Source organism: Pieris brassicae, chromosome 3 (genome assembly GCF_905147105.1).
Source record: "Pieris brassicae chromosome 3, ilPieBrab1.1, whole genome shotgun sequence".
Classification (NCBI taxonomy): domain Eukaryota; kingdom Metazoa; phylum Arthropoda; class Insecta; order Lepidoptera; family Pieridae; genus Pieris; species Pieris brassicae.
The window spans coordinates 5,095,239-5,122,404 of NC_059667.1; the positions used below are offsets into that span (position 1 = coordinate 5,095,239).

The 27,166-nt window shown below is 31.7% G+C and overlaps 1 protein-coding gene across 9 annotated transcripts in view; it reads left to right on the forward strand.

Moving 5' to 3' along the window:
* LOC123707121 (ras GTPase-activating protein raskol) overlaps window positions 1-27,166 on the forward strand; it is a 113,170-nt gene that overhangs the window by 40,264 nt on the left and 45,740 nt on the right. For 5 of the 9 annotated variants that reach the window (XM_045656922.1, XM_045656919.1, XM_045656918.1 and 2 more), the window contains one exon: window positions 2,404-2,584. In XM_045656922.1, coding sequence (XP_045512878.1) covers window positions 2,404-2,584 — 181 coding nt within the window. Of the gene's footprint in view, window positions 1-2,403; window positions 2,585-7,954; window positions 8,129-18,652; window positions 18,894-27,166 lie in introns of those variants that run through there. The other 4 variants (XM_045656928.1, XM_045656929.1, XM_045656931.1 and 1 more) reach the window with 4 other exon arrangements.

Below are 27,166 nucleotides of genomic sequence, written 5' to 3' on the forward strand. Positions count from 1 at the left end.
AAAATTATATATAAATAAGAATAATTTATATTGCACAAAGTAGATTATATTAATCAATGATATGAAAGAGATCATAACTCATTGCGTCGAATGAAATAATTCAGGCCACAATGGAAAGGGCTGGATAGTGTATTGAACGTGGGAATTGATCATTGAGATCTAGGAAAATATTTTATTATAATAAGCAAAACCACTCTATATAGAATACAAAATTATTTATTTAACACCGAGGGAAGTAATTAGCAATACAAGAACGGGTCTCACAAGCAATTGCGCCCCGGCTCATGAATATTGTAAATAAAAATATTATCGATGTATTAAGAAAACACTTTTTAAAGGGATTGAAGCTATGTAATATTATTATAAACTTATAATTATTTACATAATTTTAATTATAAAATTTTCCGACGTTTCGCATGCTTTACAGCCTGCGTTGCGTGGTCACAGTGACCACGGTGGTAATTATAAGTTTATAATAAAAATACATAGCTTCAATCCGTTTAAAAAGTGTTTTCTTAATGTGTAAAAGCTATGTTAACGAAAGACAATACTATTACCGTTGTAGCCGGGGCGTATTTCGCGATACGCGTAACACGTCATTTGTATTGTTATCAATATACTGTATCTTTTTAGGAAAAATGTAAGACAGAAAAAGTCACTGGACGCAATGCAAGGGGAGTACAGAGTGTTATTATAAAAAAGTGGCAATACAAACTCTTCACTAAAAACGGTTAAAATTTAGTAAACATATAATATATAATGTGTATGTCGAAACCCATGACACAACACGTGGTCACTTAAGCTAAAAAGAATGAAATGGTTGAAGATAGGTTGAGGTTAATAAAAGGTGACGGTACTTAGTACTTGGTACTTTTTGTGACCAAAACTACACGATCACCTGAAGTTACTTCGTTATCACTCGAAGTTTCGATGGGACCATGAATGAAGCTTAGAATACACTACTGTACGCTTGCGACGTACTTGTCGTGAATACGAAGTCACACAGCTATCAATCACACTAATATAATTTTATATGGCAATTTTGCATAAATCACGTCAGAATAATTAAGGAGTATAAAATTGGTGAATAGCTTATGAGAACCAAAGATCTACAAACAATCTTAAAAAAAAAAACTCCAGGCTAACTCAGTAAATACCTATTGAAACTGGAGGTTTTACTATGCATCTGCAGAACATCGCCATCTTTAGAACTTAGGCCTTTATTAATAGTCTTGGTTAAATAAAATTCGCGTATATTAATTATGTCCACTCGGTACCCGAGACCTAATGAACTGCATGGCAGCTCTTTTTATTATAGATTAGGCAACAGGTCTGTGGTCAATACTCTCTTTTAACTCGTAAGAGAAAGCTGATTGATATGACCTCACATAGCTTAACACACCGACCCTGGGATACTTGTATTTATTTAGATAACACCTATACGTATTATCATTTAAATGTCAGGTCTGTTAGTTTTAAAAGTTGTAGTTGTCTGTTTTCGGACAAAGCTTTAAGTTTAAAAGTATTGTCTATGGTTTCAGTAATAAATTCGCGTATATATTAGTTTTATTTTAATATACATATGTACTTATGTTTAAATTTAACAGCAAAGATAGAATAGAATAGAATGGATTTGATAGAATAATGTGGATAAAAGTATAGTATAACTAAATTATACACGTCATATAAATTCCTGTCACTGTTGTTTTTATAAACGCAGTTATAAAGGTCGCGTGCTCTGGATTCCATAATAGTAATCTCTCTGTTACTCATACAAATTGATGTAAAGGTGTGTAATAGCATTGCAAATGTCAACCTTTTTTAATGATAGCAAATTATTGTAAGGGCATGGCAGGAATATTAAATGTTTTTAAATAAATGATTTGGTGTCCTATTGACCGCATCAAGATGTTATAACTTTTTATTAGATGATCCGATTTAAAGAGGTGAAACCCAAATAAACATAAAGGTTGAAATTAGAAAGGTAATAAAAATCGTTGTAAGTGAAAAGCGTTCACCCACCCCTTTAGGAAATAGCCTGTATGACTTATATAACGTCAGTAGACGTTATAATTGTATTTTTTCCTTTGGGACCAGACGTGATTTTAACTAAGTATGTAAGACTATAAGGTGAAAATAATTGTTACCATAATTCTAATTGATAATTTATGAGTGCGTTGGTAAATCAATTTCCAGCCATTTAGAAAAGTTAGATGATATTAATATAACACTATAAACTAATACTATTGAGCAATTTGATATGTATCTGTTATTCTAATTTGTAATATTTCCAGTAGCTACACAATATTTAACTTCATGTATATGTAAATAAAAATGATGACAGATGAAATTCAAATAAATGTTCTGTAGTAAATCATTGAAACAAAATTTTCACATTTCCAGAATTCGAACAATGGAGAGTACGCCACACGGAGTTTACCACGAGTAAGAATTGATGGTGGCCAAGCTGGTAACCCAGGAGTGAGATTACGATGCTGGGCAGCTCCACCTTCAATCACAGAGGAAGAGGCTGAGGATGAAATCGAAGAGGATGCTGTATCTCTACGAGCTCTTCCTGTATCAGGTATTTATTTAGTATTTTACATTCTGATTAATTACTTCAAAGTAAAAACCAATTAAGAAACTCAGTTGGAAATGTTAATTTAGATTTTTTCAACATAAAACATTAGTCAACATTTTATACCACCTATGAAGCGTTGTTATATTTTAATTTAATTAACTCAGTTGAGCGCCATCTATTAGGTACAATATCGTGTTCCAGTAAGTCACTTATAAATAACGTAAAGTAAGTTTATTCTGTTGAACAAGAGATATCGCTAACCTACATTTATAAAGTGGTGTCATCTATAGAGTTTATATAAATATTTTGAAAAGCGCCATCTATTAGATAACTTTGGATACATTAAAGTTAAACTAGATGTCGCTTTTACAACTTATAAGTTTTCTCTATTCGATGCACGATGTCGCTAGAGCATATCTTTCTACTTTCCATGATTACTTATTTGCATTAGCGGCCATTTTGGCGCCATGCGCTGTAATGTTCAACGTTTTGGCGGCTCCGTTTTTCTTATGTTTTACATATCGTGGTAATTTATTGATTCTTAAAATGTAAAGAAATTATAACTGAATTGACATAAAATCAAGGAACATATCGTTTTGGTTGTAACAGAACGTATGCATAGGTCGAGGTTTTTAATTTAATATTCGATTATACAATACTTTCTTAATTCTTACATACATTATTATTCAGTGCTCTAAATAAATTACTTTCCACATCACTGGTCATTAAAACTCAAAAGCGGTTGAAAATGTTAATTGACTCTATGTAAAATTACTTGGGTGACTTTCATGCAGCGCAACAAATCGATTTCAAGGAATGTCATGCCTAGTGCTTATTGGGTTTATTTAGGGTACAGCGGCTGCTTTTTACATTTAAGATATAAAATTGGAACGATATCAATAATTATGGACTCTTATTCAAAGCATTTATTATTTCATATCTCTTCTGGACTCGACAATTTTGATAAACCCGATACCATATATTTATTTAACCCAATAATAGGCAACACAATATAAAGTGCAACTGGCAAGCCTTTGGTTTTACTGTAGCGCACGTATTTAGTATACAGCTCGTTTTAATTGACACTGCTCCCTTGTCCCGTGTTCACATTAAAACAATGTAACACTTAAAGGACTTTAACCCTTTCTTTAAACTTAGACAGCTTTTAACAAAAACTCTGAGTATAAAGATGAAGAAAAAGAATAATTATTTAATAAGAAGAAAACATTTTTTAATTTTACATCAAAATTAAAAAGATGAATGTAGCACAGAAACGTAGTATTCAAATATTCCATATAACTTATAAATACCTCGGACGTTTTTCGAACCAAATGTTTTAAAAAACCAGCAAAGCAAGAAACTACGATTGACGACTCGGAAATAGAAGACGTTACCGGTGAAGCGAGGAATAGAAATTTCTAATTTAGTACGGTGCTTTTTGCCGCCCTCAATGCGTTTATTTTGTAACACTTGGTAAAGGATTTGAAAGATACCTCATCTCGCAAGAATTAACTAACCATGATCTTTTCATAACACACACGGAATATATCCAATATCGATAAATTAATACTTTTGCTGAGTTAAAATTTGGACAAAACAACACGCTTGATGATTTCCGGCGCAGTGGAAAGAGGCCATTGTATTGGTATTGTACGAGAAGGTAGTCAAAAAGCGCCTCCTAGACTTCGCCCGAGCAAAGGGGCTCATTCCCGATGAGCACCGCCCACTCGTGCGTCCATCAAGTCCATAGGACCACGGCTCTCTCGTCTCTATTTCCTCCTGAATAAAAGGAGTCACATGTCCCTTAGACACAAGGTGGCCTGCATCCGATCGTGCATGACCTACGTTACCGTAGTCTTGACTCCACTCGGCTTCAGGTGCTTCAGTCGTGATTCATGACAATCGCAACCCGCGCGCCCTTCTACGTGAGGAACGTCGATCTCCACCACGACCTGAAGTTCCCTACCGTAGCCCATAGGATGAAGTTGGCGTAATTTAAAAACCGCGCGACAAATTATAATAGTCAAAAACAGAGTAGGTTAAAAAAACCACCTTCACCGGGGAAGCTGTGGACCTTTACTTCGCGCTCACTCCAGTGAGCTTCCGCCCTGCCCTTCAGGCGATTGACCACCCCAGGAAGGCCCAAGCCGAGGTCCGAGTCTCACAGGAGACGCCCTTGCGCCAGCCGCGGGAAAAACGCCCATTCCGCCCAGCACGACAACCCAACAGCCCGAGCTGAGCTGTAAAGCCCTTAAGACCAACAGCGAGATTCCATTCCAAAAAAAAAACGCTTGACGGTAGACTATTTATATGACATAGAACATCAATTATTTATGAACAATTTCAATGGCAAATGAACGATACTGTTGGATCAACAAGGTGGAGGGACCTTTCCTTTGTTGACAGCTATCAAAGAAGTTTGTCGCTTCAAACGCAAAGACAAACGAGTAAGTTAGAATCACTAGTAGAACTGCGCTATGTTATTATATTAATGTAATTTAGTTATTTATGAGAATCCTTTTCACTTTTTGTCATCACTGAAAAACATATTATTATATGTGTGGCGCGCGATATATTCGTCGCGCATGATCTGTCGTTTTTGATCTAGCTTTTTTATTCTTGTGATCTCGTAAGCATCACGTATATTAATCCAATTAATTAATGAAGCTAAAATTTATTTTAGTTCAATACGAATCCCCTAGTACCATAAAATGTTTTTGGAGGTCATGATCATACATTTCGTCTAACAATAGAGGACAATAAAGATGATTGTGCCATATTGGAGAAGCATTACTGTAATGAGCGAGATGATTGATAATATCTGCGTTTATCGTCTAAAGTATGATAGTACATGGTTGCAATATCCTCTCTTTAGAAATATTCCCCAGATTTAAACGAAATAAAGATTGTGAAGAGCCTTAAAAAAAACTGTTTTATTCGAAGAAAGAGAACTATATCTTGTGTTTCAATCAAAATTATAAACATCTTATTAGATTGGATTATTATACATATAAATGTTTTCTCGGTAGATACTATTTAAAAAACCAAAATAGAGTAAGCCGAATGATTATGATTAATTTAATAACAATGATTTCCTTGCAAAACCAATTGACTCACAGTGAGACTAAGACATGGTATTCCTGTTAAGAGCGCTGACCTGAATACTAATATTCTTAATGCGGTTAATTTTGTCATAATTTTTGAACACTATTGTTTCTCTTAAGGCAAGTAGAGGTCAGACGGGTGGACGGGTGGTCCGTTATTTTTAAAATAATTAAAGACCTCGCTATGATGTATAGTTGTTATTCGCGTACATACGAAAACTCCATAGATGAAACAATTGTTGCTGGGAATCGAAACCAGGGTTTCCAGGAGGAGGCTTATACTCCACATGCATAAGACAGTCGTTAGTAACGATTCGTTCTTATATAGACTGATTATTTAAGTAAGCGATCATTTATAAATAAAATTAGTTTGAACATTGAATTCACAGAGGAATCATTTTACAGGAAAACCAGTTGATAATTTAAACCACAAAAATAATCTATAAGGAACGGGAAATCAATTGTTTTTCTTATTGTCTTATTGTCGTATAATTGTAGTTAATAACTAACTAATTAACTTTTAACTATTTGATGTCATATTCTAAAACTATTTTTTTAAACGAATGCACTTATGTAGTTAAATAATTACATTGCTACTCATCTGTCTCTATATTAAAATATATGAAATAAAAACGTAAGAGACCAATTCGAATAGAAAATTGATGGACCGGTTATGGCTGCTTATATAATGTGAAAATTCTCGAATTAAATGTCAAGTTTCTCACTGTACGTACTTGAAATCGTGGTTTCCTTTTAAGGCGCGATCTCGCTCAAACAGGCGTTATTGAACTTTCGTGCCTATCTATATAGTAAGGATTAAATTGTATTCAGCCGGTATTTATGAAGAAAATCTTCTAGAAAACTTGTGTATGTGTTTCTCAAGTAATCGTAATTATTTAGACTTGGATTTAGCCGTAGAATTTTATTATTTAGGATGGTTCGTTTTATTTTATTTATTTATATATTAAGGCGTGATTTACTTTTGCCGAAGGGGTAGGAAGAGACCTCTCTCGCTTCACCCACTGTCATGACACACACTATGCTTGTTGGTTGGGTAATTTTTACCCTGTTCCCTTCTCTACTATCTACGTCTTAGAGTCAAGTATCTACGACGAAGCCTACCCAACCCAACCTTGCCATCCACCGTTGCCTTGTATATTTAACTTGTAAACGGCTTCTCAATCATAATTTCTACATGACCAAACCATTCAAGCATTCCCTTTCGTATCCTTGTCATTACGACTCAGATATACACGTAATTATACTAAAATAGGTTTATTGTAATTAAATTACTGACATCTCTATAGTAAAGGTCGTTAAAGTTATTACTATATGATTTAAGTTTGTCATCTAAGTAAATTACAAAAAAGTGCATCACGATGCGAAACTACGTATGTATTATAGTTCTTTCATTCGCGTCCCACAACTACAAAATTACATTTTTGTTGGATATATTTAATTAAGGAGATTTCGCTTAATTTTAAATAACGCTGAGTTTTAAAATTTTTAGTCTGAGTTTTCTATTTCTTACCAAGATACGAGTTTAATCTTCGATCCTCGGTTTTTAAATCCTCGCGTCATTTGTAGCACATCAAAGGTGCAGTCTCTGAGTCAGGGTTTTCAATATTCATAGCAGTATAGTCTGTTCATATCAGCGGCGCTGATGGATGTACTGTCTATTGTCTTTACTAATGTTTGTGCAGGGCTATCAATCGCTACTTTATATATAAATAAATTATCGACTGTTTTGAAAATCGATATTGTTGCGAAAACATTTGCACATGTTTTTCTCTATGCATATTGAGTTTCTCGTTTTATTACTATATCATGATTATTAGACCGTTCATAATTAACAAAAGCAAGGTTTTTCAAACTATCGCCAATTTTGTATGGAAATCTGATATATTTCACGTGACTATTCTGTATACATTTATTTATTCAGAAACGCATATATCTTAAAAGATATGATTGACATCAATATGTATTCAACACGATGTGATTCTTATCAGTTGCATCTATTTTTAATTACGTTTTAAGTGTATATATAATAAGCTTAGAATAGTGAAAGGATTCCGACATTGAATTAGAGAATGATCCTTCATCGAGATGAGACAGAAGTTGAAAATTCTAATGATTCACACAATATAATTGAATGCTTCAATAATGGACATAACGCTCTCGATCTGAATGTTAAGAATTAAGCGGAAAATAACATGCAATTAAGCATTTGACGCCCCTGCATTTCTCCGCCAGTTGCGACTCGCTCGAGTCAGTGCGTTACCTCGCTTCCGAGTCGACACACATCGATCGGTCGGTTTGATTTTTTTACGCACACGTTGCTTTTATTAAAAGTGGTACGAAGTGCGATTTCAAGGTGTTTATTGTGTTGTGGTCGTGATATCTTTTACCGGATGTAAACAGTTTGTAATTTGAATCATTAAAGGTTTGTTATTAGAATAACGGGATAATAGTATCACAAATAATGCTAATAGTTACAGTAAATTGGCTAATTAGCTAAAATAAGGAAAAATATATTTTTTTATTGGTAAATTAATTGGATTTTAAACGTTTGTATTACTTAATGTACACAGTAGGCACTTTTACTGTACTTTGATAAGACACGCACACTCAATCACGTAAGGGATTTAATAATATAATAACTTTATTAATTTCAATCACAGTACATTTAAAAATAATATTTTTTCATTTGTTATAATTCGTTTGATTTGTTTATAAAAATGTCACTAAGGAATATATAAACAATAATCATAATCAGGATTCTCCAAGACATTCCTAGTATTTGCTACGAATTTCACATTTTTGTTTAAATGGCTGGCAATTAGGTAGTTTATCCAAAATGGAAGTATGGTGTTATCTTACTACTAATAATTTTTCTGTGGAACAAACGTTACCTAATGTTACTGTCAAATGATTACAATAATATGTTATACAATAATGATTAATTGCCTACAAAAGGCAAGGTCTACTTAAGTTCATTCTACATGTTGACCAAGCTTTTTCAACTTTAGGATGCACTCAAAAACAATGCATGCATTTCAATAGTATGCACCCTCCGAAATTATGCAGCTCCCCTAGAACATGATTTTCCAATCAATAGTAATACTTATAAAGGGAATATACAGAGTTTTGCAAATAGAAAAAAATAGTAACGCTTGAATTGTATTTGTGTTATTTGATGCAACTCCCGGAGCTGATTATTCTATTTAGACACGGATTTAAGAAATACTAATTGACTAAGTAAATCGAGTGAATGCAACAAAACACTTTGAACCTTATAATTAAAAAAATAACGTCATGTGTATTATATTATGTCTTACTATCGATGATCATTTGAACACAATGTACAAAAATTTATTTGGTATGTTAGTTCACCACTCATCTGGGATTATCTAGAAAAAATATCAAAAGCAAAAAAGCTTCTATTCCTTGGAAGTCAATTTAAAAAAAACTTAAAAATTAAACTCAACAAAGTCTTTAAAAAAAGACTAATATTTGGTATGTGTGTAAAGAATAAATAAATAACAGGCTGGTACGTACAGATAACTGACTCTCGTCTTTAACAAACGTTTGACTCAGTACTAAGTCTCAACTCTAAATATTACCCTCCATTTCCTTAAAATATGTATGAAAAGGGTTGATGTATGAAATATATATATTATAATTTGCATTTAGGAAAATTTTTACTGGACCTTTTCTTGAAACACCTGGACGCTTGTTCACGGCTCTTGAACACAGGACAAGAAAATACTTTTACACGAACATACGAGTTACGGAGTGCAGTTAATGAACAATTGCTGCTTAAAATAGCGCTTTTCATCATAACATCCGCTTGATACCGAGTGTAGGCGTTAATGAGCTAGCAGTTTGCTGTTTTAAATTGAAATGCGATAGGTCAAATGCAGATTTTTTGTTGTCTCGTTTTTTTATTGATGTCTGAAAATTTTAAAGAAATCCGACGCTGTATGAAGCGTAAAAAATGCATACCTTTAGTATCTTAAATTAAAGTTATTTTTTTGTTTAAAATCCTAAAATACTTCAGTTCACTTCACACTTCATGGGAAACTAAAAGTTTTTCGTTTTTTTTTAGTAAATCCCTGTATCATAATGCAGACAAGACATTTTTGCGTCAGTATCATAGATGATATTTTTCTTTATAGTCCATAGTGTTCTTTGCTTTCGATAGATTTTGTTTTGACGGAAACCCCGGATGAACGCATTGGTCATAAGCGATTTCCTGATCGAGTCTCATTACAAAACTTCAAAGTAATGTAATCTTCGAAGCAATTAACCGCGGCGCTGAAAATTAACTTCTGACGGATGAACAGTACTATTTGCAAATCCGTTACAAATGGAACTGTAAACTATAAATATTTTCGTGTTTTACATCACTTTGTCTTTCTGTACAGTTACATTTCCTGTGTGATGCAATGGACCAATTCGTTCTGATTGTTATGTTGACGATATGGTCGGTGCGATCACGCGAGACACTTTCTGTTCTCGCCAAAGATGGCCTTGAATGCATTCTTAGATGTCTGTTTGCATCCATATTCCATGAAGCCATATACTTGCATGAATGAGAGAAATCCTTCAATATTTATAGATATGTATATTGCGGTTGTTCTGTAGTCTAACACAGATGAAACTATTCAATAATTACAAATTGCTTTATTCAGGTATAGAAATACGATTTCGTATGCCAAATAGGTATGTCACGATATATAGTCGATATTCTAATAATTACCAGTAGTATATTTTTAACTATTACGGATCAATACATATGTTTATGTGAAACAGGATACATACTTTAGTATATTTCCTTTGTCGCGGTTGGGATTTTTAAATTTCTGTTATTCCTAGTTTGTCTTATATATAGCTCAGACGATAAATGGACTGTGCAAACAATAATAAATGCAGATTACAAACGTCCAAAGACAACAAAGATAATCAGTAGTAAAATGAATATATATTATATAGAGTGCATACTATATGATATAGGATAGTTTGGTTCATATGCGGGGACGGCTAACAGACGGCTAATCAGATAACAACCACTTGATTGTGGCAAAAATTTAAAATGTCCGTTGATTCTTAATAATTAAGTTTGATTTGTTGGATAAGAATTCAACAAAATTTAAATTTTATAAAAAAAACAAAATAAATTTGGTTCAAGACTTACCAAACTAAATTGAATGATGATAATAGATTTTAAGACTTAAAGAGGCTCTTCACACCTATTTATCTAAAGTTACGTATTTTCAATTAACTAATTAACATTAATGATATTAATATAAATGAGTTAGGACACGGGGTCAACGAGATTTCGTTAAACCCGCAGAGAAACCGGCGAAAGCTGATTTGTGATGTATGAGAATTATGGAAATTGTGATCGTTTCGAATCAATTGCGTAATTGACTCTGCTAATGTGAGATACTAATTTATTATGACACGTGCTTCGATCGAGTGCACACAAACTCTGTTTAGATTTATCAAACACTTTTTGGGGTATATCCAAGACTTTCAACTAAAAATATTAAACTATGTAAAACTGTTTTAAAATAGTAATAAAGTAATAAAATTAACTTTAAATTTCGTTTATTTGTGTTCTTAAGAAATAAAATAGACAAATTTAGGATTAACATTACCACGAAACTGTAATTAACAAAAAGCAAATAAACTTTAGCGACGCGTTAACGTAATCTGAGGCAATTTGAACAAGATATGAAATGTTACGGAGTTAACTAATTATTTTTTTACCATCGTCTTGATGAGATTTTTTCCCCGTTTTCGTCTAATGCCTCTGCAATTTCCACTTCCTATATTACCTCTTACTTCAGGTAGGACGAGTTATAAATACTGTATTACACAATCGTCGTAGTTATGTTGTTAAAGATTAACGAACGAAACATTTGGTTTAGTAAAAAAAACGTACGTTTTTTTTAAGCGCAGAAGAGGGAGAGTAAATATTACGTAATAAATAAGTTACTTGACAACTCTCGTCATGTAATGATATAATCGATATAATTGTCTAGATATAATTTCCGCTTTTGCATTTAAATCATCATAAGTTATATTTTCCGAATTGTTAGAGACATGTCATACCAACTGTGAATGCGTAAAAATGCTGTGATGTTCGCATTTTACGGAATGCGTTTACGTAAAGTAGTGCTCTAATTAAATAGGGTGACGGTGGCTTTAAATTGTAAGCTCAGCTCATTTCAACCCTGCCTTCAACCAAGGGGGAGAATTCATTAGGTATCATCCGTAACGCCTGGGGTAACCTAGGACCCCTTCAAACTGCGTTAGGGTGTCTGAATCCATTAAATACGATGGATTTGACAAAACAAAAGGTTCATTTTATACTTGAATAGGCTTTCGAGGTTATTCATGTATATAGATCCTTTGTTTCGAATAATAGATGAAGGATTTTTCTGTGTAAAATTGTTGAGTGTTTCAATAGTTATGTCGGGCTATTGTAACACATTTTCGAAATTCAAATTGATGCGGCAGCCATAATGTATCCTCTATGGTCTTATGATCTTTATACCGAAACTCATCAAGGGGTAGAAACATTCCTGCGTTTTTTGCGTGTTTTTTCAGATAAATAAGTGATTAGTCTTCTAATTGTGTCTACCAAATAATTATTATTTTGCCACTAACCCAGAGACTTAGTTATACGTCGTGAACATTAACCACTAAGCTAGATGGATCATAATTGTAGCGGTATTCAAAACTTCACATTTTCAATCATCGCTACGAGACAAATACGATAACGAACTGGATATTAATCTTACCCTAGTTCAAAGGCTGTTAATCACGAGAACATTGATTTATCATAATTATATTAGCGCATTTATATTGCAATGTAAATTAATTTAATAATGCGACCATCGCAAGATAAAGGTGCCAAGGTCAATGCGAATGTCTAAACCAGCTTCCATTAAGAGACAATGTTTGACAAGTGCAATATTATTTTAATTATGCATTTTTATACAGTAGAAGAAAACCACTCATGATTAAAAGTTATATCGCACTTGTCCAAACATAACTATTTTACGGCATTAAACATAAAACAAAGACTAATTTGAAGCGATTCGTTTGATTGTGATTGGTCAATCGCATCTTTAGCGCAAACGGAGACTACAATCTATTTTTACGTTTGAAGTTGTACCTACTTGCATTGTTCGCAATAGAACTTACTCGCGTGATTTAAAAAAGCCAGATCTTAAGGTTTTTACTCATTTTTATACCTGTTTGACTCAAGGATTTTCTCATAATATTCATTACGCGAATAACGTTACACAAGTAGTATATCTCCTTAGCACGTGTCTGGAAACCTGATGAGTACTTGGAGTCTTATTTTTCCTCTTTTATTGCCGTTCCATAGAATACTTGTTTGACAATAATAATAATTTAAACAAAATAACGTAGTTTCAAGAACGTGAAGAGTGGTTACCACATACTATGTTGTATAGTCTTGTTTTCAAATATGAAACTTTACAATATGTAAACTGCTATAACTTGCAGCTGATAGTAACGCTATTGCTTCCATATTTTAAAAGTACCAATCTTTAGTACCTATTTTCCAAGTCAGTAGTTCCTTATCAAATCACGTTGTTATACTATTGTGGGTTTCATGTATAAGTATATATTGCTGATACCCGACGTCAGGGTAGAGAAGTCAGTACCCTTTGTATTAATTATGAATAATTTGATATTTTTCGGGCTTTCATATCCGCCTTATATCTATATTTCGTCTGATCACGTAGATCGCCAGTAACATACACTATCAAGGACAAATACAGTATTGATAGCATTTGATCCTATTTCTTTAAAACATTGTAAACTTGTTCATAGTGCTCTTGTGTTCATTAATTTATCGTACTTTTAAAGAACTGCGCCTTTCTCCACTCTTGCTTTTTATAACATATGTGCAATGTGTTGTAGTAAAATTGTACAACTTGTACATAAGATGCCGGAACCATAATAAATACTTTAAATATAAATGTGATTAGAATAAATTCTTTGTTAAGGTGTGTATCATTATGTTAACGTATTTCAAGCCAAGGACAACCTGTTCATATACACAAACAGTATGTAAAAATAGTTTTAAAATTGATTATTTTTTATATAATATAGTTAATTACCAAGGTTTATATATATAAGTCAGTGGAATGAATTAATGTGTTATATAGATTTTTTGAGATGTGTAGAAAATGATCAGCAGGACCATTTGCCAGTGTTACAATTTTCATACCAACGGATTGTAAATACATAATAATTACAAATATGATGTAAGAAAATACGTCAATGTATTCGATCATCCGACTTGCTTAAACTCATTATATCATTATATTTGTGTACGTAAATATATATTACCAAGACTTATAAATAGTCCTCTATAAAATGTTCACTAATCGTAAACAATGAACTGGCGCAATGCCATAGTTAGATTTTTAATACGTGTTAAATCATTCAGTGATTCTGCATCTCAGGGTTACCAGGAAAGTAGTTAAACAGTTTTCTGATTAAAACAAGATAAAGGAAAAAAATAAACGTTTTGTTTTCCTGTAAAATTATATATAATCTGGCGATTTCGGTTCGTCATCTAATACAATTGGTCAATATCGATACCCAGTCTTGCAATGTTGGCTCAATGCTGTGAGTTTATTCAAGTATAAAGTGTATTTAAAGTATTATACACAAAAGAAATTAAGATTATATAATTGTATTGAATTTAACTAGATTTTCGTTCACCTTAATTGAAAGTGACATCGCTTATTTCATAAATGCGTAGTTCATCTTGCCTTCAACCGATCATCATTCGTGGGCGTGGTACCAGACCCACGTGCGAATGAGTAATGTTTAACTTGATTTCAAAAGATTAACGCCTTGTGACTATAATTACTGTCGTGAGGATGGTTTTATATAATATACGTAGGTATGACCACAATGCTTTAGGCTAACTATAACCTACAAAATACCTAGAGGTATATTAGGTACATAGGTTTGTGTTTATCATAATAATAGATATAGAAATATGGTTGGACGGCCTTTAGAAACAGTTGGAATCAAACGGTGGAAGCATTTAATTCAAAGATGTAATTATTTATAAATTCTCTAAAACACTTCATTTACTCATATAATTAAAAAATATAGTTTAAATGAGATTTTATTTACAACATTGAGTTTAGTTATAAAATTGATTCACGAGTAAGATTGTTAGTATATAACGTGTTGTTGAATTTTATTAAGAGCTATTAGCGCAAACGTTAAGTATATAGTTTCAGCTTTGTATTTTTGGTATAAAACATAACATTCCAGTTTCAGCGTGTATTCGGTGTTTTCCAAATACACGCAAGGAGCGCTGAGCAAGAAACATTTTTGATACATAAAACTTGTAGTTGATAATTTTAATTTATATATTTTTTGTGGTTAGATTTCCCGACATCTAGAAAGAATTACTGTAATTGTATAAAGTTTTAGACGAAGGGAGGACCTACTGTTTTAGATTCCCATATTGAAGATGAATATTCCATAAAAAAATTATAGCAAAAAGGACATTGAATACTAGTTTTTCAAAAGATAGATTGATCAAGCCATTTACAATGAATTGACTGCATTGTTCAAACAATCGGAACGAGGCACAAAAGATAATGTTTGCAACGATTTGTAACCATTTGAAGTGAACAGGATCTGCATTTAGCGTATCGACCCGTTCACCGAATAGTCCACTGAAACTAGTGAAAATAGCCAATTTCCTGTCGCATAGAGCTTAGTTGCATCTGCATAAGGATTAATAGTTTTAGTGCGACAAAATTTAGAATGAAGTATTGTGTTACTGAATCAATTTTATAAATAGTCAGTATAGCATACAAATAGTTTTTTATTGTTAAAACATAGTAAGGTAAAAATTACGAAATTTATGAATTCAAGTTTAAGACTTCAGACTAATTATCAGTGGTAACCTTGGTGGTATATAAATTGGGATGTGTGGCAGAAGCGTGCTCAAAGTGAAACTGGGTAAAGAGAGTTGAAATATTCGAGTTTGATGCATGACGCAGTTAGATTTTTTTAAATTTTATATTGTTTTTAATATAACATACGAATAGCTTCAACACATACCACATGTTATAAAACAAAACATGTTAAACTTCTTTTAATAATTACTAAGCACCGCTGATTCAATATTTTGTTTCGAATGGATGACCCTCACTGAAATGACAATAGTTATGACGAGCTTCCGGGGGTCATCTTGCCGGTAGCGTGATTATTATGACCATTGTATACCAGTTATAGCAATGTTGCTAAATATAGTATGGACAACAATAGCTTTTCGATAGATAAATCTGATGATAATTTTGACTCTTACTGCGTAATTAATTAACATTTTGATTTTGAAATCTTTTTTTTTCTTAAATATATGTTTAATTCCTTATTGAAAAAAGTACCAATATAAAAAAATGATCTTTTTTATACAAGTTATGAGTCAAAGCAACAATTGCAGTCAATTAAACTACGTAACATCATATACTGATATGATATTACGTAGTTTTTTTTTAAATTGTTATCCTAGCATTGGATAGATGCGGTAAACTACAAGTGGAAACATGAAAGAAGGTGAAAGTAATGTGAAATTGATGAAGAAAAATTATTTCAAAAAAATCATAAGTGTTCACATAATTGTTATTATAACAATAGTATCACACGAACGTTATCGTACACTTTGAAATAAAACAAATAAAAATAATTACAGTCTCTCGGGGTAATTAGTGAATACTTAGTATGAGAAACTTTAAGTAATTACTCAGACCTCGTGCATTCAGATAAAATATTGCTGTTTATTATCTCGCTGTTATGACATGTGTTTTATCATTACATTTTCTCAGCATTCCTAAATAAAATCACTATAACAGCCTCGGCCATGATGAGTCTGTAGACACGCAGGCATTGCGCGGTGTCTTCCGCCCTGTAGAAAAATCTGTTGTACTCTCGAAGTTATGTTGTTAAAGCCCAAAATTGTTCTATACAAAAAAATATATGATTTGGTGAAGAATCTGGTCTTATCATTAATTAAAGAGCTAAGTTCTCAGGCTAAGTACATTTTAGTACTTATCTACGGCATTTACTTAATTGTATGTTTATTTTAGTCATTACTTATATTGGTATTTTAACATATTTTCGATATGACTACATTAACGTTCACTTATTTTTGAGTACTTTCAAAGGCGATAAGGACATGACATATTTGGTGCTAGTAACCTCTACAGTCCACACCTGTGAATTATTTTCATAAGTGTCACGAACCGTTGGAGTCGAATTTCACAGCTAAATATGGATAAAGTCCGTTATAGGGTACATACGTTAAATTACTAGTTTGGCTTCGTAATGTTGTTTTATAATCGCGAAATAATTGCTGGTATTGTAGCATTTTTCTGGACAATTATTATTCTTGATCGTTATCTACATTTACTTTTCTTCTCTTTCGTGCCACGGCTACATTCTTCAGAATAAAATTTGGGAATGTTTTAAGCATATCAAATACATGTCCTATGTAATGTACAGTCATTTAAGATACAAATTTTACCGCCAATCACATTAGGCCAGATTTTATCGATGTTCTTTAGGCAATAAAGTGATCGACCTATGCATATCAGCTCAAATTATATTTGTTTCGCTGACATGGCTATGTGTGTTATCAATTGTTTATAAATGAAAAACTTCTATGCAAGTAGGAAATAATACATTGACTCATGAAGTAATGTTTCCAATAAGTAAGCCTAGTTTACTTGCAGAGTAGATCGTTTTCTATGAAGGGTCAGGCGGAACTTAGCACTGATAAAAAGCTGCTCTTAACTAGATTCCAGAACTTACGGACTACAATTTCCCATGGAGGAAATGCTTCTAGTACTTTTTATATACAATTTCATATGTCTATATAGGGTTTGATGTCTAATTGTCTCGTAGGGCGAGTATCATAAATCCAATTGAGGATCGCTCTTATAATCATCGTTGCCATACTTCAAGTCTTAAATAACTATTGAATAGGTTGTCTTCGTCATTCTCATGTATCATTGAATTTAAGTAAACGTGACAAAATATAATACGTCATGAATAAGATCGTGACGATTACAAATGCTAATGTAAAATTAGCGTAAACAAATAATACAGTTTCAACATTAATGCATTATTGTTAAAAGTTTATCTCCGTATAGCGAAAATAATATTACCGTAAAATGTGTAAGTTTTTTTTTTTTTGTTGAATGACTTAACATCATTAAACTATTATTTATTAAATCTATTTACGACTACATATATGTTCTCACAAACCTCTTTGTTAATAATATTTTTATTAATATGTAGTGCTATTTTTTAAACATAAACTTAGTAATAGTAAATATTTTCTTATAAGATGAACGAATCAAATAGTTGTAGTTTGCGAAAGAATAGATTTCTTGAATAATGGCGATGTCCGATTCTTAGCCTGTAATGGATTCCTTTTAAACTGATGTAACAATAAGTGTATCCTGATTGAGTGACGAACGGACAGTGATTTGAGTACTAATACAGCTGAGGGCAGTGCCCCTATTCGTCGGACGCCTTGACTTAGTTGACAATTGTTACATGATTCTCGCAACTTCTCCTGGGTTAAAATATGGATTTGCTTAGTTAAAATCTTAGGTTTACGCACTGAACAAAATCGGCAAGAGAATTGAGGGGCGAAGGCCCCGTTCTTTAGCTACGTAGGTATGATACCTCATTCGGAAATATAATGTGATCTGTTTAAAATAATAATTATGTAAATTATAATGTAAATATACAAAATCAATCAATCGAACTGAAACCGAACAGCTTTAACATACAACGAGTCTTCAATATTAATAAAAAATATAATTTTTCAAATTAAAACCGGTGCATTGTACTTTAACTATACCAAAATAACTTTTAGTAAAAAGATCACGATCGCAACACGATTATAACATAAAAAAATTGTGAAGTGTTAATAGCAATGTAAATGAGTCTTCAAAGACAGAAAAAACGATTTAGAATGTGGAAGGCGATTATACAGAAGAGAAGAAAATATTCGGAATCTGATGATCTACAGTGTGAGGAAACCTATTCAGCCCTGGCGACTCTGCAGGGCGGTACTGCAGCCACACTACCGCCATCTCTTGACGCGCTTCGTGCATGTAAGTGTTTCTATCCGACAATAGATGGCGTTGTCTGTTTTGTTAAATTTTATTTTATTTAGTTCCAGACTCAGTGCATCAGGGACTAGTTTAGGTACTATCCCAAGTTTCACAAAATGCCATAGTAGGATCGTTCATTATCACTTTCTGTGACGCACACTTGAATTATAAAAGTTTTGTGCCTTGCAGCCACAAATTACAAATCTATGTTGGCTACCTTATATTTAAAGCTTATTTTATAAGACAATTCAATAATATAATTAAAAATATAAGTACATATATTACTAACTCTAAAGTAATAGACAGTAAAAATGTTACTTGAAGCTCTCAGATATATTGTAAATAGTTTTTTAGGCTTTTAAGTTATAATAAAATAATAATAAAAAAAATATATACGTAGATAAAATACAAAACACTTCCAAAGCGCACGTAAAACAAATTTTGAAGTAAGTTTTCAATTTTCTAGTGAACCAATACAATAAAATTACAACGGTATTGTAATTCTCAACGGTTACCACAGATAACTTTTTATGTACGAAATTATAAACTATGGTCAGTTATACCAATTTTTATTGTGTGAAAAACGTGAATCATGCTATTGTGTTTACGAACGAGCGTATCAAAAGTCGCTGGCCTCTAAATAAGGTTAATCTGGACAATTTTCGTGAATATATCTTCGTGTACCACGAGAGCGGCGACTAAAGAGAAAATTTCGTACAAATCCTCTATACAAATAAAACAGACTTTTCAGAGTTTAGTAAATTATGTAATTTGTATCGTCATGTTTATTAGTTTTGACTATTATATGCTTACTAAGCTTTATCGAAGTATATATTTGTTTATAAAGTTGTATTGTAAAAAACTAAAGGATTTTGGTGTCAACACAGGTTTAAATGTTTAATGTTGTAAGAGTTTACAATTATTATGTAGCCTATTTAAGTTGATTGAACCTAAAATTTCAATAAACATAAATATTTATGTAAAAATAATTTACCCGTGAAAACATACATTTTAATTGGAATAAGGCATATGAAATAATATATGAAAAGGAAACGAGGTAATATTCTGTTTCAGCCACAATGGATCACAAAAAGCATCTCATTTGAGCCTGGACTTATTCGAATACAATTGTCATTGTTTAAGCAAAGCGTAAAAGGACAGTGCTATATGTAGGGATGCCAGTTATATTACATTTTTGCTCTTGCTTCTTGTATAGAAAGGCGTCTATAACCCAAGTGTTTAGCTTTGTGAACAGATTAAATGAAGTATAATATTGGATAATTTAACCTTAATTTGTTTTACTTGCAAGTTATCTTCCACAGTAATAAAAATTAACTGCAATTTGTTTTAATTTTCATTCTATATTTTTTTATTATTTCGGTTCAAAGATATTTTATTTCTCAAAGAATTGCATTAACTTAGTGAGAAATTTTAGAGGTTCGTAATGTATATCGTTTTGAAACTATTTAAAAATAAGCTATATAAAATAAAAATATTAGTTGCTAAGAATATGTACAATATTTTTTTACAAAAGTCTAGGTAGGTCGCATCGATGTTACAACACGTATTGTGTGACTAATGAATAGTAATAATTTCTTAGACGCTCGTACACAGATATAAAAAGGATTTTTTAAATGTTTTGTAAACACATAGTTATGCTATTAATTTATATTGAACTTTTACAATATTTATAGACATAAATATAAGTGTGTGGATTTTTTTAAATGTGTAAATACATATAATTGATTTCGTTTAAACTGGAAGGCAATTTATTAAATATTTGAACGCCTTGATACATTATTTGTATTGATTCCATAAAATAATTATTACTATGTATGTTAGGAAAATTGTAAATATTGTATATTTGATTGTTGTGTTTAGTTAAATGAGTAAAATATGCCGTCTTTATGGGGCTGAAAACCGTAGCGTAAATACGCCAGGCATGTAGCGTGAAGGTTTCTTATAATTGAAAGACTTAATCTATAGAATTAATTTTAAAGTATAAACACTTAGACTCAATGTTGAATTACTCACAACCCTGGGTAGCAAGGTCTATTTGTATAACAGTGAAACAATGCGTAGACCGTAAATGAAACTGAGCCGCATAAGCTGTGACTGCGGTTACACACACCATCCCACAATGTACTAACACATACAAAAAATGCCGTTCACATACTGATACAAGTAATCATACTATATGAAACTTTTTTATATTTATTCATTTATAAAAAAAGGCAACTAAATATACAATAACTACTATAAATAAAACTTAAATGATATATAGTTGTATCATGTGAGTTAAAAGTACGTAACGGTCATTGCATATAGCCGGTAACTTATGAGTCCGTCAAACAATAATTTTGTAAAGAAAGAATTTGAAAATTTTAAATACAATGAAGTTCTTTCTGCAGAAGATCAACATTCTTAAATTTTTTGAAAAATACGTAATAATTTATATCTATAACACAGCTTTCTATAAAACTTTGTTGGCCTATGTTTACATGATAAACAAGCAATATCTACGCAAACGAATTATTAAAATAATTTATACTGACTTGTGCCCACGCTATCATAAATTCATCAGAAATGTAATGAATTAATAAAGACTAATTATGTTATAATTAACTCAAGGCTAATAATAGTACGCTAAAGATAAGTTTATATAAAATTGTGATTTGTGCAGATTGTTTTGTTGTTGTACAATGCGTCTCCCACGTCACAGTTTCCACAAGTTTACGTAAAACAACTCATTACTGATTTATACAATACTCAACAATAAATGTGACTGAAGAGAAAGAAAAGGATGGTACATTTTAAGATATTCATTTATTTCAGAAAAACAAAACAATTTTATACCGACTGTTGAAACTTTAATACATAAATAAGGGTTTATAATTATTACCTTAGTGAACAACGTAAATGACTCGTGACACGTGTACTATATTTAGTAGTTATATGCGACTTAAATGACAAATAACACATATACAAAAATGTAGAGAATCAAATAAATTATCATAAGCTGTAATAACAATTCGGAAACGCGCTTATCTGTTGACAAAAGTCAATCAAACGAAGTCTTTGAGTTACATGATTTGGGAAGAGTACTTATTGTAATTTAGTTACTTTTCAACCTTCTCAGCGTATACCTTGGTTTTAAAAGTGTATATACTATATATATTCGATACGTGGATAATCATATTAATCCATGTAATCATAACTGCCTTATTACAGCGCGCTTCAAGCACTAACCGATCTGGAAGTCTATTGATAAATTCAATTAGAAAACTACGAATGTAGTTTACAATACTTTCGTAGTAAGACAAACAGTTTTTGTGTACATTAGACGAGGAACTGTTGCAATATCCCACTGGTTGACCCACTTACTCTCGCCATATGCGATGTGTCTTTGTGCTTATAGCAACAGCTAGCATATATGCATCGTCACTAGAAGGGTTTTGGCTAATAAATTAGATTAAAATATCGGAGCATCTTGAAATTTCACATGCCAAATGAATGTAGTAAAATAATAAAAACATATTAAATTCCGAGCTTGACTCTGGATTTTATCTTTGTCAGTCTTAAAAAAACTTGCATGGTTCCTTTTTTTATATGGTGTTAATTCCTTTACCTATATTCATATTATTGATAAATACTAAATCAGTGTAATTTGACTTTTTTTAAATTTTAATTTGTCTCTTTCTATTAATGTGCTGTGATAAAAAGAGATGATTTCTTTAGTTATAACGGTGGATTTTTTTAATTTATGAATAAGGAATATTGGCCTAATTTCTTCATATATTATTGCGTTATGGATAAAGCACGATGAATGTTGTTGACGTTTTTATAAAAATTATGAACACTGAGCAAATTCCATAAGGACAATTGCAGCTAATTAAAATCATTCGTCAGACGTCTTCAAAGAATTTCCATTATTTTTGCCGCACTCATGTCAGTTTTAGTAAATTTCAAGAATAAATATGAAGGGAATTAAAATAATTATGAGAATTGTTAAACTCTTTTGTTCCTTGACCCCGATTCATTAAATAATTAATTACAATAAGTAGAATAATTTCTTATTCTAATAGGCAAACAGTCCTTGCAAAGATATCAAAATGCAATGCAGACTCGAGAACATTGAAATGCGAACTTAGTTCCTCTGAATCACGTTTCCACTTAGCTCATGAGATGTTTCTGTCTTGCTATTTGTATGACACTCGGCAACCAAGTACATGTCTCGCGGGAGAAAACTTGCTAGCTACAAAAAACTAGTTACATACGTTCGGAGGAAGATCATTATAAATTCTCAACTGTTTTTACTGGTTAAGCTCGGAGAAGCAATTTTAAAAGCTGGAAGTACTTTCTCGTTTTTCTTTAGCATTAAAGATGAGGTAACCTTGTGCGGTGCCTTGTTCAACCCACACTTTTGGTTGAATTAAAGATTAGTGATTCAACAAAGCTCATTAGGAAATGATTCATCAAGCATTGTGCGGGTGGAGCTTTGTACTCTCCATTGTGTTAATTATTTTCTTGACAACAAAGTTTTTCTTGTTAGCAACTTAAAGTCGCTTATATTTTTCACATCCAACGTCAGTTTCAAAGCGTTACGTTTGTTTTGGCTTTCCTGGGCTCATCTATAAAAAGTTCATTTAGAAACTATTATTATAGTAGTAAAAATGACAATTGACATACATTTTTTAATATTACATAAAATTATACTTTTGAAATAATTAAAGTTTTGACTGTTTAGATGTTAATATACTACGTGTGTTGTTATGAAATTCCGCACGGATCATTATATTATATTATCGTGATGTTTTATGATAAAAAGCACAGATTTTACTTGTTAATTATTTCTTGTTACAGGTAAGTACACCAGCCAATTACGTAGTAAAATAATTACAGGTAAGTAGGTACGATAGCGAAGAAATTGCTTACATTTGTTATGCTCTGAAAGTAACCAACGGATCCGTCAGTATTTTAGGTATACTAAGTGTTAATTAATATAACTGCGAATAAGCATTCATTGATCGTGATTTTATTGCCTTCGTTTAAGGATCTCTACGCATCGTTTTCCGCTTTTTGACCAAGTAGGGTAATGGTAATTTCCGTGAACTACAATACGGCCAGAGCCAATCCAAGATCAATTTTACAAATCAGTTTCATAATCAAACTAAATATGTATTGTGAAAATTACGTAATAATTGTTTGAGTAGTCTTCGTAATTTGAGTATTGATTAATATAACGAATGGTCTTTGATTACATAATTTTATATCAATCTCAAAATCACTGAAACTGCCTTTTGTAAATTGTACTCGGCACATGTGACGATAATGTGTTCAATATTACAAAAAATAATTTAACAATGCAGTACTTTTCCTTATTGTGTCAAAATGAAACGCATATAGTTGACCGGTATCTCCGGATGTCGGCATTAATGTGAATGCTGGAATATATACCGTTATACTGCATCAATGCATCCGTTCGGTTCAGGGCTGCACTTTTGAGGTTTATCGTACATTCTTAATTATGAAAAATATACAAACAGTGAAAACTGCGATAATTTAAACGCACCACGTGTCATAATTTTATACTATGTTGTATTCCGATGCTCGTTTGTTAATTATTTTTTAATAATTAAAATATTTATTTTAATTTACTTTTACTTTTTGGACACTCATAAGTCAAAAGAGTAAAAGACATCGATTTTATAATTTTTCTTTTGAATTCCGGTAGCGATGTTGCTTGTAAAAATGTACTTAGTGTGAAGTACTTAATGATTCTATGAAGGTGAAGTTACGCATCTGCCGGTACGTAATCTACCCTACATCTACGTCCACATCCACATCCAAATTACCCGTTATGACTGTACTAAAAAGCCAAATAATTATATAAGAAAAAAATATATCCAAAGACTGAAGGCAACCCTTTCGACTTAAAAGCGTGAAGATAATGTTTGTTTATTAAGACATTTCAAATTCATCGCCTTGAATCTTCTCAGAATTTCCCTATTCCTACCTGATACTATTTTGAATTCATACTTATGGTTCTGGATTTAGTTGTAAACAAAAATGATTAAATTCATTTCTTTGCTTTAGGCACTACAAAATGTTTCGCTAAAACCTTTTCGTTTTAAGTTACCTAGTCTTTTAGCAATACATACACGGGTAATAAAACTTGAAAATAACAATTATCTCTTTGATATTTGAAATGTACGTAGAATAAATTGTAAAGATAATTATTTTTTATATATTTGTATCCACACAAACCCTTCTAAATTTAACATTGCACTATTTAGTGTAGAAGATTTTATTTAACTTAAATTTTCGACGTTGCCGCTGACGTCAGACAACTTTATGTTAATGTGTGATATCTACTGAGACATTGCTTTTTAACGATGAGACGGATTAATTACGCACGTTACGTTATTAGATATATACCATTACGTCTTTTGTTATTTGAACCTTATATATTTTAATGAAACCTTGGATTATTCATAAATTAAAATAGAATCCTAACCAAAGCTGTACGTAGAAATAATAATAACTCATAAATATATATTAATACTATTATCAGTCAAATTCTACCAATAAACGCTTTTTTGTAGTGATAAAATTGTGAATAGGCTCTTATTTATTGGCCTTTGAGTTGTGGCCTAATTTTAAAATGTGCCAATAATTCAACAGCAATGCAGATGCATTTGCTTGCGGTACGTTTCATAATGCAGTTGTGCAACGGAGAAATTGTTCTGATGTTTATTGAATCTGTTGAAAGATGTCTTCGTGAACTAAATACAAACCGTGGAAAATATATTCTGCAATCGATTGTAGAAAGCAATAACAAATATCAGCACGAAAAATGATTGTTTAAATTAATAGTAGGCGAATGTGGATTGTTATAAAGTAGAGTTAATTTATAACAATCAATTATTTACAGTTTAAAAGATCTGGTTATTTCTAAACATTGTTTTCCTTTGACGTATGACATATTTGAAGACAAAATTGTAATTTGAAATAAGAATTGTAAAAAAGATTTCTGAACATTGGTAAATGGTTAAATACAAGTTTTATAAAACATTTTTTGTCCTATATTGTTTTCGTGATAAAACAGAACCATTTTTAATGTACAATACAATCAAATAAAAAATATAGTTAAACAGTAATAGCGGTATCCCTATCTAGTCCAATTTAGGAAAACTGGTTTCTATTTAAAATTCCTGACATTTTATTCAAACATGTCTTATCGCTCGGCCAAGGATCTTGTTACATTATCAAACGTAAGCCCACGTGCAGCGACGTTCGTGACTCATAGACAGTTTCCTTAGCTTATTGGTATAACATGGTGGTGCTGGGTTTGGTTAAAAACAGATATAAGTTGGTGGTTTAAGATATCTGAACAAGCGATCTATGTCCAAAATACTAGTCGTAATTTTACCGATTCATATAAATTTATTGTAGCTATCGAAAGCACATTAGACAGCCGTTTGACCCGTGACGTGTTACAGTTTTTATCTGAGGTATTACGTAGTAAATATAGATTTCGGACATACGACGCTTAAATATGTTTTTTACATAATGGTGTTTGATATATAGTACTTTTTGTAGCTAACGTTCGTAGTTTGTCTCATAAATAGATAATCTATATATTCATGTGTTAATTATAGTTTGGTTTGTTCAATCGTCCCGAACGAACTTATATCGTCAACAGGCTTTTACAGTCACATTATAAATCGTTTTAACTTGGCCTTTCATGTTGGAGGAAGAACGAAAGGGGTATAGGGTACTACAGAACCTTCTATTCAAATGCGTCTGAGTTTGAAGTGTCCATCGGAGCAGATTATACCAAGGGTTATAGAAGATTATTTTGTGCTTTACATAATTCTTGATCGTTGTAATATATATTAGATTAATAAGCAGATATTAGCTATTTAATTTTAAGGTACGATAAATGCACTATAACGTTAATTAATGAAAGAGATATTTCATTAGTAATCACGTAGGATCATTTTGATATAGGTTGCGGCTTATATTTATATGTATTAGGTTTGAAGCATTGAAGGTATTCTCAAGGTAAAAATAATATATTCAAATATTATGTAACAAACTCTTTTGAAATTCAGCAAAAAAGCAATTTGTATCTAGAATGTGATGTAGAATCAAATCATCAAACAAAAAACTCCATTCATTTTTCGCATTCTAAATTGATGTGAACCTAGTATTTAGAATGTTTACTGTAAAAATAATATCATGAGCCATTATCGTATTATATAATAGGT